At 38.4% G+C, this 14,978-nt stretch overlaps 1 protein-coding gene across 7 annotated transcripts in view; it reads left to right on the forward strand.

Moving 5' to 3' along the window:
* PARP8 (poly(ADP-ribose) polymerase family member 8) overlaps nucleotides 1-14,978 on the forward strand; it is a 220,758-nt gene that overhangs the window by 187,653 nt on the left and 18,127 nt on the right. For 6 of the 7 annotated variants that reach the window (XR_003092509.1, XM_025196126.1, XM_025196127.1 and 3 more), the window contains 5 exons: nucleotides 3,338-3,430; nucleotides 8,584-8,709; nucleotides 10,718-10,783; nucleotides 12,955-13,022; nucleotides 13,824-13,872. Coding sequence is in view for 6 of the 7 variants with exons in the window: in XM_025196126.1 (XP_025051911.1) it covers nucleotides 3,338-3,430; nucleotides 8,584-8,709; nucleotides 10,718-10,783; nucleotides 12,955-13,022; nucleotides 13,824-13,872 (402 nt within the window). In the remaining variant the exon portion in view is untranslated. The remainder of the gene's footprint in view (nucleotides 1-3,337; nucleotides 3,431-8,583; nucleotides 8,710-10,717; nucleotides 10,784-12,954; nucleotides 13,023-13,823; nucleotides 13,873-14,978) is intronic. The other variant, XM_025196129.1, reaches the window with a different exon arrangement.

Here is a 14,978-nt window from a genome sequence, read left to right on the forward strand (position 1 = left end):
TGAAAGGAAAGAAGATACCACAAAAAGGCATGTTGAACACAAGTCAGCACGAAAAGCAGTAGTCACGTCACAACAGCTACCTAACAATTTTCAAAAGATTTTTGTACACTTCATACAGTGTTGCCAACTCTTACCATTTTTTCACACGCCTTGTGGCTTTCTAAAATTCCTAGCTCCTGGACATGATTTATTACACAAAAATGCCCAAAATTTAATTTTTAAGTAAGCTTCTAACTAAAACAGCAGCAAAGGCCTACAGTTCAGCAGCAGGAGGCAAATCAAAAGAACCCCAAATGCATTACTTTTTTAAATTTCATGGATGTTTCAAACTAACTTAATGATTTTTACAACACTAATTTACAACTTCTGAATGCTTGGAGCTGACTAACAGTTGGAGCAGAGGAGAATTTTAAAAAGAAACTTTCAGGAGGACAGTGAGATACCTATGCAGACGTTTAGTCTGAAAGTATCTTCCTGGAGAAGAGATTGCTTAAATTAGCTGTTTAATTTGTGATTTAAAAAATCTAACTTGAACTGGTGATTGAAAGCTAAAGCTAGACAAGTTCAAACCAGAAATAAGGCAGAACTTTTAATAATAGGGGCAGCTAACTTTTGGAGCAATATATCTAGGGATGCAGTGAATCCTCTATCTCTTGAAGTCTTTAAAACAAGATTTGCTGTTGATACAAGTTGTATCTGTATATCTAAGTGTAATCCTGTTCCACCAGGCTCAGGTCCCTGAATAACTGGTAATGTAAAAGTGTGTTAGTTGTCTTCCTTTTCTTTATTTTTGTGACATAGTCTCAAGGCCAGATCATTAGCAGTTTGTCAGAGATTAAGTATGTATAATGGCATATTGATGAGCATAAAAATTAATCACTTTTTACTCACAAAAGAGATGTGGTCTCTAAACAGTCTGTTACATTACTTGACTATACAGTACATTTAATGATCAGTTTCCTGTATTTTTCTCAGGACCACTGCATGATTAAACAGTGGCAAGCAAAGGATTTTGAAAAAGTGGATGTGTTGTTTCTTTTTACCTCCTTATCTATAAAGATATGGCAGATTTTATTTATGGGTTACAAGACAGACTTTTTCGTAGCTATTCTTTATTTTCAGTTTAGGGCTAAGTCTGGTCCTCTTTTCTGTGTTGGAGGCACTTGGAAAAGTAAAAAGATAGGATCTTACATATTAAAGGCTTATTATTGAAGTGTATGTCCTTTGACACAAACTTCATTCAAAGAAAGTTTATTTGTCATTGAAGTTAAAAAGGTGTGAACAAAAACAAACAAAATATACAGCCTTCAAACATGGACTGAAAATACATTTTTAATGCATTTAATGCATAATATTGTCCTTCCCCAAATACACACATGAAAGTATTGTCAACACATGTTAGCAGCAACACATGGCTTACTGCTACATTGCTCCTAAGAGTAGTTGCTGTTATGGGGGGTATCATCTGAATATGTTATCTGGAAAACATTCCCTGAGAAATGTTACCAGTAATAATGTTTTGCTTAGTTGTTGCTGCAGACAAGTGTCTTCAGTAATTTTAATGCCTTTGCTTTGTATGTCGGTCAGTCTAAACACACTGTATCTGAATGCACTTTTGATTAAACAAAAACAATCAATGTGGGAATGCCTGCACAGTTGCTCAACTACTTAAGTGAATGGCTAAGTTATCCTCTGAATGTTTAAGCATAGGAATAATGGCAATAATGCATACATTTTGTCTAGTGTGCAGTGGTACAACGAATTGGATCATGCTAGGCTTCGTCTGCTACCTAATGCAATGTAACATAGCAGATAAAATAAATCAAATGCGTGACACACTATTAGACTTGAAAGATGATAGGTCTTCTAAAGCAATTGCTATGAGAATATTTCAGTGCTGTAGGCTTTAGGTGGTTATTGAAGTCTAAAATCTTTGAAACCCAAGCAACACATAATTTAAGGGCTAAGAAACAAGTGAGCAGAACTATAGCAGTTGCTTATTACTAGTGAAGCAATTTCCTGAAACAGAATTTAGGCAGATTTTGTTTTTCTTATAGCATTTGATATATTTTTCATTTTTTCTGAGTGCTTTCTGCATACATAGTCATGGACTTGATACCTCTGTGTTTATCATGGCATTGAAATTCACACTGGTTCAGTGGTAAAACTTCAATGGTACTTAACATAATTTTGTTTCATAAGTAGTTGTTTAATTTCATAGGCTGACCAAGTGATAAATGAGAAGTTACTAAAGTTGAATTTTCTCATTTATTATAATAAATTCCAAGAAGGGTTTTATCCTATTTCCACATGTTTATTTGTCCTCAATGACTGTTCACTAATCTTGAACATTTAAAATGTATGGTTCATAAAGTAGGCCTTAAATATGTAATTCTACTAACTGTCTTTCAGCATTGAGCAATGGTTTTCTAATAAATTGTATTCTATTTAAAATTCTGCAGAAGGCTTACCTATTCATTTTACTGAAAACTTAATTATCTTCTTTTTTTTTGTTTCTATTCTTCTTATTTTGTGCTAACTTATTGTTGATAAGTTTGTTTCTGTTTGGTAAATGTCTGTGACAGCATAATGAATTAATCATTAATAAAAAGGAAACAACAGTCCCATGATCTATAGTGCAGGCTTATGTGAGTTCTGCAGTTAAAAACAATCTCTTACGTACAAGAAGATACTGTATATTTTCCCCAAAAATGAATATAGATGTCATGAAAACATGAATATAGACTGTATTCTATGAAAATACCATAGAATTATTTTTTTTTGTGAATTTACAATGAAATTACATTTAAATTCCCTAAAAAATGAAGGCTTTAAGAAATTTGGAATGAAATTTCAATCCTATTTTTTGCATGTAATTTCAGTAACAACATAATAAATTGCAGTGGAGACACTTTCAGTTTTAAAGAGGTGCTGTTGTTTGTCCAGGAAAAAAATATTGAAAAAAAATAGTGTAATCTGTACAGAAGACTGCTGTGAACTTAAGCTACATGAGAACTGTTAAGGTAGATTTAAGGTTACTTGATATTACAGATATAAATTTCTATACCATAACGTTCAGATTTCTGGATTAAACTTGAACTTTGAGTTTCCCAAGTTTAAAATTCTTGGCTTTTAATTAATTGCAATAGCTCTGCATATAATATGACATACTGTAAACTATTGATGTGTGTTCACAACCTTGTCTTCACTTTAATTTGTGTATGAGAATAAAAATTGTTTCAAAAGGCATTAATATATGTAGTTGATATTTGAGGTGCTTCATGACAAAAATAATAGTAAAAAATGGAATAAAAACACACTTTTTTCTCTTTCCTAGCCCACTGTGTGTGAACGGGAACTCTGTGTATTTGCTTTTCAAACTCTAGGAGTGATGAATGAAGCTGCAGATGAAATTGCAACTGGGGCTCAGGTACAGCTATTTAATGTTAAAACTGCCTTTCATTATATACAGTGTTCAGTCACTCTTGTTAATTCACTTTTTGTAACTTTCCACTGATATCTGGTCTTTAATGTTTAAGCATTGTATGCAGTGAGTCATAGAGATGCACATACTTTATAGATGGTATTTCAAAAGGTGGTCTCCTTATTCTGCTTCTATTATAGGAAATGAAGCAGTACTAGGCCAATGCTAGATATGTTTAACAACCTCTGCCAATGCAGTTAGGCTGAACTCCTGATAAGTACAATTTGGAAACCTGGATTGCTGAAATGAATCAGACTGTCTCTTCCATTTGTCTTTTTGGAGACAATTTTTAGATGATAGTGTTCATTTTATAAATGTTATTTATTTCTTTTATCTAATAACTGTTAAATATACAATGCATAAACAGACCTGGGCACTGGGATCAAAACCTAGGTATTCCCCTCCCAGATGAGCACTCTCATTATAAGCTTACAGTCATTATATTTTTGTGTGCACTTACTCCCCCTCACCTATTGAAATATGCATTTCTTTCTATACAGTAGCATAGCTTCAACAGGAAGATCTATTTGGGGGAATACCTCCCCAAACCAGCTTTGCCTGTAGCTTTGGGGGGAGGCAGTTAGAGTAATCCCTACCCATTCAGGTTGAGGAAACTAAATACGTTCAATCTCCAAAATTATTTGGTGATTGACTGTAACGTGTATGGTATTATATAAGAATTTGCATGACCACCATCCCCTCTTCCAGCCATGGTTTTTAATGTTGGTGTAATTCGTGAAGAGCAATATCATGTGTGTTAGGTGTTCTTCCTGTCAAAACAGGCCCCCTCACACCCACACCTATGGCAGAATGCTGAGTTTTTTGTGCACCTAAATAGCAGTTTTCTGGCCATATAAGTGGTGGTCTTGGCACTGTGGACATGTAAGCATGAGTACATAGACTGAGCATGTTTAGTAGGCTACTCACTGGGTAGGCAGAAACATAGCTACATATTCACGACCATGCTGAAAGAAAAAGTGAATGTGCATTTGAAAATGACTCAGTCAAACTGAAAATGACTCTCAGTCAAACTTCTTTTTTGTTTTAACTCCATTAGCTATATATAATAGGGGCATGTACTGAGGAAACAAAAGACTCAGCTTCTAAGCTTCCTTTGCTGAAAGGGGATTTGAACCTGTATCTCTTTGTCGTCCTAGTACAGTTCTCTCTAGCACTCTTTTTCAAGGTGATACTCTGGCCACCCAAGAGGGAGATGTGTAAGTACAGGAACAAGCAAGAAAAGAACAAGCAAGAGGATGTGTGGCCCAGAGGCTTTGTGGTTTGTGGATCTCACTCTTGGAGTCAGGGGCCTAAATTTCTCTTAAGTCTCACTTCAGCCAGTGAGCTCCCTTTGTAGATCTGGACCGAGGTATCTCAAATTTAGATGTCCCCATGAAAAGGGTGCTGCAGATGGTGTGGCACATCACCATATGTAACACAACTCGTGTTTTCCTCCAGTTAAAGAAAACTAGGAACTTTGTCTACATGCTAGGGGGCTAGCACTATATTATTCAATTTAAAATCACAGAAAAAACAAGTACAACAATTGGAATATACACTAATGTACTAGCATGTGTGTGTGTGTGTGTGTGTAGCTAAAGCTTTTATATAGCTGCAATACCAACCGTGAGTCACTGATGAATGGATGCCATGATGATATAAAGTTTTTTTTTTTTTAAAAACAACAAACTAGGCAAAAATAGTCAATTATGCCATTAGTCTTGTAGTCATTATAGTTCAATGTACATCTCTTATTCAGATTCAGAACTCAAAATCTAGCCTTCTTGAGCATCTTGACAGTGCCCCCAATACTTCACTGCCAGTCATTTCTACACCTGAGTTAATATCACCACATGTGAGTTTCAGGGCTGTGTAACCAAAGACAGACTTTACCAGGAATGGCTAACAGACAGCAAAATTGTAGAAGAAAATATCGTTTGAATAGTGGAGAGAGAGTTGTTAATGTCTTTGGAGTGATTAGCAGGAATCTCAGCACTACCTAAATAATGATACCACTGCCCCTCTGAGGCAGTTGGTTTTAACGCTTAGGTGGTCCAAGAATCAAAGGTGAGCGTAGCTGCACCACTGCACCCCCTGAAAGGGTGCAGACAGAAGTGACATTTTTTGCCCAATCTGGCCACAGAAAGTGGTCTATATAGCTATGACCAAACACAAGTACATGGTTGCAGACTGTTTCAAAAATGTCTGGTTGGGCAAAAATCTGAACCCTCCTTGCATGAGGGGCTAGATGAAGACAATTCAAAACAGCATCGTCGGTATCTTCTGTTGGCACTGCTTTCCAGCTTGTCACTGTTTTCAGAATGAGAGTGGGGAAAGGGAGTGAAAGGAGCTTGGTCTGGGGGGGTTTCAGCCCCTGCTGGAGGGTGGGGCAGGTGTATTTGAGGCCCCCGCCACCCTCCAAAGCTGCCTGGGGAACCCCTAGAATGAGTTCCCTCTGCTCCCATTCTGAAATAGAGACAGACTGGGAGAGGAGGGGCCAGCTCAGCTGAATTTAGAGTAGACTTCAAGGTTCAGTAAGTTACATCAGTTGCCATCAGTCCCACAGGGCATTAATGGAGTATATGTAAGATCAGTCTATGCCCTTCTCTCCATGTGATGCCAATAGACCAGCAACAGTGTGAAGAGAGGAAGAACTAAATTCCCTCACCAGTAGTGTGAATTAAAACAGTACAACACAGAAGAATTTAAGCTACTGTGTTTCAGAGTTTGGATTTTCCAAATATCCCCTTTTTTAAATGTTATGTTGAATAATCTCTTATGAACTTCAACTTAATGAAGAAAGTAGAGAGAAGCAGGGCTTCCAAGTACCAGGACAGTAGTCCAAGTACTCCAGTACTCAACCTTTTCCTTGGCACTCTGGGGGGAAGGGGGCATGATGCGGGGGGAATGGGGAGTTAAACACATTATTCTCCTGGGCTCCTTTGCATATCCCATCCCAGATGCTTAATTTTGAAACATTCTCTTTGTCTGTAAGGGTTGTACACTAAAAATAAAATAGAATATCCTGAAATTTAATGTGATTTTCAACTTTCCATTAAGATACTTAAGGGAGGGAATTACTTAAGCAATTTTATTGTTCAATATGTATGAGATATCTAGTAATTTCAAGTACCAGAATACTTTTACTTTTAATCAGAAAAAAAGAGTTCCATTCATGCTAAGGGAGCACAGGAGGAGAATGGAAAACAGTATGACTCACTGCAGAATAATTCCCTCTCCCTTTCCTTATGATTCTCATTTTCATGCTGATTCCCTAAAGGACCCTCATTTTTATTTCCTTCAAGTGATCAGATCTGGTAACTTTTAGAACAGTTTGCACTATGAATCAGAATCTAGTTTATCTGGAACAGTGAGAGGAATCAGAGATACCTATAAAACAAAACTTACCTTAGCCCTTGAAATCTTGCACTGAATAGACCATTTTTATAGAAGAAACATTGTCAGGAAGGCCAGAAGAGCCCCTATCAAAAGCATTAACCATTATGCACATGTTGTTAAATATATATGGTTTCACAGTTTTGGATTACTCTACTAGCAATACCAGTTCCTACCTGCTAACAAATTGTTGTCTTCCTATTTGGTAATTCCATTTTTTCCAGGCTCATTTTTACTTATGCATGTGCTGATTTAACTTTAAGCTTTATTTAACCCCTCCCCCAAACGCATACAATATCATCACACAGTACAGACATGCCAGGTTATGCTAATTCTCTGCAAAACAAGGAAGAACTCCTCAATCTGGGCTTGAAGTAGCTGTTAAATCCACTATTGCAGCTCTAGAGGATTCAGTATTCACTAGGATATCTGCAACTCCATTCTTCAGGACAATGGGCAGTTGTGTTTTTCATATGAACTAATCCCAGTCTTACTCTACTCCCATTATTTATTAGAATCTCCAACACAGGCCAGAGATTGCATACCTGCTCCCAATTCTGTTACGCCCAGAGATCACCTCACACGTCTAAGACAAAGCCAGATTTGCCTTATATTATAAATTAATATACTCTACCTTGCAATAAATTTTGGGGCAAATCTTGGTCCCACTTTATTCATTGGAAGTCTTTTACAGGAGTTGTCTGTTGTGGCCTGATACAGAACCTGTTAAAGCTGATGGATAGACTTCAGTTGGATATGAACCAGGCTGTTACAGTTTTACTTATGGCTGTGTTCTCTACTTCAGTAACATGTCGTTTTTTAAATAAAACACTGTGTCCTGCTTGTGTATGATATAAGTCCATGGTATACAACAGATGGGTTTCTGTGAACAGACAAAGTGGTTGGTCGATATTCTAGACAAACCACTTATTCCTTCATAGTATTGCATCATTTATCAAGTAAACCCAGGTGTCATCTCAGGCAAAAGTGCTGCAATGTACAGTGCTTACTTGATCTTTCAATTTTACTTCCTCAGAAACAGTGTAGGATAAATTTTGCTCTTTAGAAGATCCTCATACACTTAGTAAAATGTGTATTTTTTTTTAAATAAATTAAGTCTCAAGAGATGTGGACAGGAAGTTCCATACAGTTTATTTAGCATGGCTAAAAACATTTTACTTCTGAGGAAAATAAATCTTATTATTTGAAATTGAAATTCTTACCTTAGTTTGCAATTGTAACTACTACATGCCTTATAAAAATTAGATGTTATTGTATATGCCCAGTCACAATGGATAGGTTTACAAATCAGTTAGTAAATAACGCCAGTTAATCTGAGGCACACTGCTATGCAAAGATTTTCAAAACTGGGTTATGTGGAATTTCAAAAGATGCCGTCGGAAAAGAATATCAGCTCACTCACAGGACACAGTTATCACAACATTCAGGTTTACAACTGGTGCAATTTACAATTATTAACAGAATATACAAATGACAGATTAGAATTCAGTTCTCATACGTACATTGTGGACAAAGCAATTGTTGGTGTAATAATAAAAGGCTTAATGCTCCTAAAGAAACAAATTCTATACTACAAGATGAAAAAAGATAATTCTAGATAGAAGAATAAATTATTGAAAGCTCAAAAGAAATAGTTTACTGAGTAAGAGCCATTCTTTATCTTGGTTTTTCTTTATTTCTAGGTGGTAGATTTATTAGTATCCATGTGTCGATCTGCATTAGAATCGCCTAGGAAAGTTGTCATTTTTGAGCCATATCCTTCTGTAGTTGATCCTAATGATCCTCAGATGCTGGCCTTTAATCCAAGGGTAAGTAGTTATCTCTTCAAAATATAGCAGGAATTTTTTTGGTCATATTTTAGATGCAAAACCCAGATCTTGCTTCACAGACCATGTGCCTTTACTGTCACAAATGTCTAATTAAAATATGGTATATGCTAAAAAATTGTGCCACTGAACCGTATGGCTAGGGACAGAAATTATATATAAACCACTATAAGTGACTGGAAACCAGTTCACATCTGTAACACAATGGAAGTTCAGTGCACATAAACCGTTTCCAAAATTGCCAAAACTGGTAAGATAAACCTGGATGGATGCAGTATCAGACTTAACTGATTAGGTTAAATAGATTTTATTGAACTTCTGTCCCAGATCCCCTCTATATTCAAGTTAACTCACAGTCCTCCAGCATCCCAGGATGCTTTGCACCTCCCCAAGTCCAACCTTTACAGGTGGGCTGGCTAGCCTTGGCCTGAGCTGTCTGTTTTAGCTTAGCAGGGAGGCATGCTCTAGTGCCCCCGGTGCTCCCCTGCACCACTTCAGGCATGTGGCTGCATTTCTGGAATCAAAAGTGAATGTCTGTTCATTTGCTTATCAGTTCAATCTGTGCAGCTTAAACTAACCTGTGAAGATTGAATCGATTCAGCCTTGGGCTTTTTGATGGTCTATACTTAGTCCTAAAGTATTGCAAACAATCATTGTTGTTTTGAAGGTAATTAGAAGTAAATTTTCATCCAGGGCTAAGGCTGAACGTTGTTGTTTGTGGGTACACATTGTAAATGCAAAATGTGTGTTGTCTTTTCTGGGTATATATTATCCTCTCAAAAGGGGAGGCAACTTGTGGTCCATTTAAATCATGTGGCACTAAAAAACAATATATGTTAGTTTACATTTAAAAGAATTGTCTATCACTATACTCACGTTGCTATTAATAAAATAATTGCTTCTAAAATGTCAGTTTAGTGTCCTATAGTGCTTAATACATAATACTACCATAAGCAGTAATTAATAAAGTGTATTGGCTATAACATGATTATGGAATTACTTACTATTCTATCTGATTGAAATTTGCTCCAGGAACCCTGAATTTTTCATAGAATTTTTCATAGTAAAGTAATAACAGAAGGGATTTCAGGCTGTTATTTAGTTCATCCCCCTGCTTATGGCATCCCTGACTAAACCATCCCAGTCAAGTGCCTGTCTAACCTACTCTTGAAAATGTTCAAGGATAGAGATTTCGCAACTTCTCTGGGTAGCCTGTTTCATTGCTTAATCACCCTCAAACTGAGGAAGTTCTTTGTAATCTTCATCCTAAATTTCCATTGCTCTAATTTGACCATTGCTCCTAGTCCTGTCACCTATTGCCACAGAAGAATCTACCTCCATCCTCTTTATAATTAGTTTGAATAAGACTAATATAATCAGAAAACTCTTTGAATCCCATGTTAGCCCTGTGTTAAAGGGTCACATGAGCTTTCTTGACTCTCTGCATCAAGATAAATTTCACCTTTTTCTGAGCAGAGGCCAGATAATGGAAGACTAGAATGTTCTAGAATTTCACTGATTCACTGATAGCCCTTTAGTCTGCTGAATGGGTACCATGTGCTGTTGATTAATGAGATGTACTGCTGGGCCTAGCATAGTTAGTAGTATGTTGAATGTTTGAAAGCAATTATGAGACTAAATGTGTGTGATTTAGTTAAATAATTGCCAGATCCATATATGGTTACAATTATTTGTAAAAAAAAGAGAGAGAGAGAGAGAGATCTAATATACTAATTGCTTGTGGTGAATTCTAATGAAACTAAAAGAAAAGCCACAAACCTAATTTTAGTCCCAGACTTTTCCTGGGCTATGGATGAGTTGATGAGTGAGATAGAAGGATATAATTGCATATAGATATTAGAGAAAGTTTGAGTTGTTGAGCCTTAGTTGCTGTTTGATGCAGAATGTACAGGAGCTCAGAACCAGTTTTTTGCACAGAAAAAAGAGGTAAAATATTTTAAATATGTTTGTTTACTTTATATTACATCAGAAGAAGAATTATGACCGAGTCATGAAAGCACTGGATAGTATTACTTCTATTAGAGAAATGACACAGGTAAATATAAGTCTTTCAATATCTTGACTATAATTTATAGCAAAACGTAGATATTTTATTTGTTGGTGTTTGGGGGTGGAAAGAAGGTAGTGCTCCTTTATTTTTGCTATGCATCAGCAAGAACATGCAGTAGCCAAAAACCAGAACTGATGAAATACAGTTCAGGTTTTTGAGGCTTAAATAAGAAATAATATCAGTGGAAAAGAACATTGTAACAGAATAATAGCCAACTGCTGCATTTCTGGATATATCAAAGCCAAGCCAAGTCTCTTATTTTCAAAGAAAAAGAAATTGATTTTGTGACAATGTGCTAGGACAATGGCTTTATTTCTATTATAACTAGAACCTTGTTCATTTAAGAACAGTTGGCAGGTATTGAGAGTTAGGGCTCTTGGGATTTATGCCATGGGATGTCTGAATACTCACTGTAGGACAGATTATGATATCCTTACTATTGTTGAATAGCACTATACTTCACAAGTAGTCCCACTAACGTTAACTGATAACTACTCATGGAGCAAAATGCTATTCAGTGCTATAAGAATAGGCATCTTACTGCTTTACTTTGCCAGGCTGTTAAATAAGTGAAACTTCCAGAGTTTTGTAAAGTTAATCCATGTTTGTAAAGTGCTTTTAGCTTCTAGAAGTGCAAATCATTATTATCATATTAGTATTAAATAAATAAATAAATAAATAAATATATACATACATACATACATACATACACACACGTATATATATGTGTGTGTGTGTGTGTGTGTGTGTGTGTGTGTGTATATATGTTACATATGGGGCATCTACATGAGACACTTACTGTAGTTGCCTAATTAGCTCCGCAGTAAAGCATCACCATCTACGTGTGGAGAGCTATTATTGGGCTGGAGTAAGGTAATTATTACCTCCTCTGTAAGTTAGTACTGCCTGACACAAGTACAGCAAAAGCTTTGTTATCCGGCACCCATGGGGATTGTGGGGTGCCAGATAACAAAATATGCCAGTTAATTGAAAGGCCCAAACAAGAGTCTTTGCCTGTTCAGGCCGCCACTTCTCCCACCGCATCCGGGACATCACTGCCCCTCCCACAGTTCCTGAGGGACAGGGAGGCAAGCACTGTGCAGCCTGCTATTCCCCGGACTGTGGGGACTCAGCAGCACAGGCTGCTTTGCCCCAGGCTGTGGGTGCTTGGCAAAAACCAGAAATGCCACAGTGGGCACGTCCGGTTTCGCTTTTACCTTAGAAGCCAGCATGCTGGTTAATAGAGTATGCCGGCTTGTAAGGTGTCGGTTAAGGCAGCTTTTACTGTACTATCCTACAGCAGAGTTATTAACTCTACCGCAATGCATATGTAGATGGTGACTGGTGCTGGCTGGGGCATACGGGTGCTACAGTGTGTGGGGATGCCTGCCAGATAGCCGCCCGTGCCCGCCTCCTCCCCTCCCTGCAATCGCACCCTCATGCCCCAACCAGCTCTTCCACAGTATGTTGAGCTGGGGCAGAGCAGCTCCATGCTGGCAGGCTGACCCCAGGCACTCTGCCAGCTTGGGCTGCACTGCCCTGGCTCAATGTGCTGCAGTCCCAGGTGTACATGTAGTAATCTAGACTGAATGTTTTAAAAAATACTCTGAAACAGTGGACAGTTTAACATTAGGATGAAGTGTAATTAGTGCTGGCCTAAGTAGTTTTTAAGTCCACTTTAAGGGCCGCTGTATTATCTAAGGAAATCAGTGAGAGTTTTTAGTGGGAACATGATCTGGTCCAGCAGTAATTTTACCTATCTAATACCATGAAGCAATTAAAATAACTTTGGGTAAATTACCCTAGAAGACTGTTTTCTGGAGTTCCAATCAATTTCCTAGTGTAGGTGCCAAACATCACTAAATGTTCTTTACTGTTCTTGCTGTAATCAGCAATGTTAGCTATAATATACTCATTTTGATGCTAATTATATGCCTATAATTTTGCTACAGGGAAAATAATTGCTATATTAATTCTTGTTGTTGTCAAAACACATTTAAAACTGTACAAGGCTAGGTGTCAGCAAAGCTGGGGCGTAGGTTTAATGATGAATCCAATGTATACATTTTTTTTCATATGAGGTGGTGTAATGCAATATCTAAAATATAAACTTTGGATTTTAACCAATAATAAATAGCACAATTACTGTTTTCTAGGCACCTTACTTGGAAATAAAGAAGCAGATGGATAAACAGGACCCACTTGCTCATCCTCTTCTGCAGTGGTATAGACCTGGCTGCTGTTGGTTGATAATCACTTGAAAATCAAGTTAAAAGAATAATCATATTATTCCCACTAACTTGAGCTTATTTCAAAGCAAGCCTTTTAATCAAGTCTCTGTGGGCTCTTAATCAAGGAGAATTTATGTGGTTCATAAGCCCTGAAGCTGGCCTTCCCCAGCGATCATTAGTCAATACACCTAAGAAAAAAATTCCTTATTTATCATAGGGTTGTCCAACTGGAAGCCTATGGACCACATGAGACCTGCTAGGAGCTAACATGTGGCCCACAGGCTCCTGCCTAGCCCCCAGTCCCCTCAGTGCTTCTAATGCAGCAGCATCCAGGTTCTCGAAGCTCTTTCCCCCTCCCCCGGGCTTCTGGTCCCGACCCCACTCTTTGCGGGGGGAGGGGGCATATCAGTGGGATGGGGTCAGGGTGACCATGCTGTGTACAGCAACAGAGAAAGGAGCAGCCTGCACACCATGTGCAGCAGAAAAGGTGGTGTGTCTGTGCTGTTTGCACAGCAAGGAAGGAGTTGGCAGCAGAGGGAGGAGCTGCTAGCATGGCACACCCAGCTGGCAGCATGGTGAGGCCACATGCATCTTGAGGGGGAGGGAAGATGGCTGTCTGTGCTACACAAGCAGTCAGGGATGGGGCGGGAGGGAGGGCCAACTGTACATCAGAGGCCCTTGAGCTAGCCATTGGCCCCCTGGTCTGTGGTCCGTGTAGCATGTGGCCCCCAACCACCCAGAAGTTGGACAGCCCTGGTTTATCATATCTTATACATGTACTTTTTTAATTTCAGGGTTATTTCTAGTAATAGGTCACATATTGTGAAACTTCCTGTGAACAGGGTAAGTTTGAGGTTTTTATCTGTTTCTGTACCATTATGGGAGGTTTCTAAAAGTACTCAACTTTGTATAATTCTGTTCCCATTTAAGCCAATGGGACTTTTACTAGAGACTTTAGGGAGAGCAAATTTAGGGCAGTGCTGAATGGTCCATGGTATTTGTGTGTGTCTTGTTTAGACAAGCACCACAACCTTTTCTATACCTGGTATAATTTCTGTAGTATTCATCTTACTGTTCAAATTTATCTCTTTAAAATTTTATACTATAATGGCTCCTTTGCATTAACATCTTTTTAGGGTGTGTATCACAGATGTAGGACTGTGTGAAACATAGCCAGTATATTGTAAAAAAAAGGGTAGAACCATTGAAATGGCTTATATCATGGATGTCCAACTCACCCTGGGCTAGGTCTGATCCACAGAGGTTCCTCCGGAGTCAGATCTGTGAGGTTAGCACCAATTGCGGTGGGTCTGCATTCCGGTAGCAGTATGGGTCCAAGGTCATGTAGGCAGCAGCACTGGGCCGGACAACAGCATAGGTTGGGTCCACATTCCAGTGGCAGCACAGGTCCACGTTCAGGTAGCAGCAAAGATCTGGGGCCCTGCCACCAATGGCCATGTCACTGGTCTGACCATTTAGTATGGACTGTAAGGGTTTTTGCTTTTCTCTGTAGCAAGGCTGGGGGGAGGGCAGGCCAGGACACTGCCCTCTACCTAGGTTCTCTTGAGCATATATTAACAAGCTTTTATAGAAGCAGGAAATTGGCTCCATGGTTCCCTTTCTTTACCTGTGGCAGGTTATGTCTGTTGTGTCAGAGTTGACAGGAGTGTTATGAAGAGTTTACATTATGGATTGCTTACAGTGGTTTGGATAGGGATGATCCTGCCTTGGGCAGGGGGCTAGACTAGATGACCTCTGGAGGTCCCTTTTAGTCTTACTTCTCTATGGCTGTGCGTAGATGAAATGAGTATAATTGATTCTGTGTCCATTAGGATCCAGAGACCCCAAATTCTGGAGCAGGCCATACCTCCCAGCTTCCAGTAGCCTGCTGGACTACCAGCAGACCATATGGAATGGTTCTGCCAGCCATATGTTTGTTCTTTCTTGAA

This window comes from Alligator sinensis, unplaced genomic scaffold (assembly GCF_000455745.1).
Source record: "Alligator sinensis unplaced genomic scaffold, ASM45574v1 scaffold573_1, whole genome shotgun sequence".
Lineage (NCBI taxonomy): Eukaryota > Metazoa > Chordata > Crocodylia > Alligatoridae > Alligator > Alligator sinensis.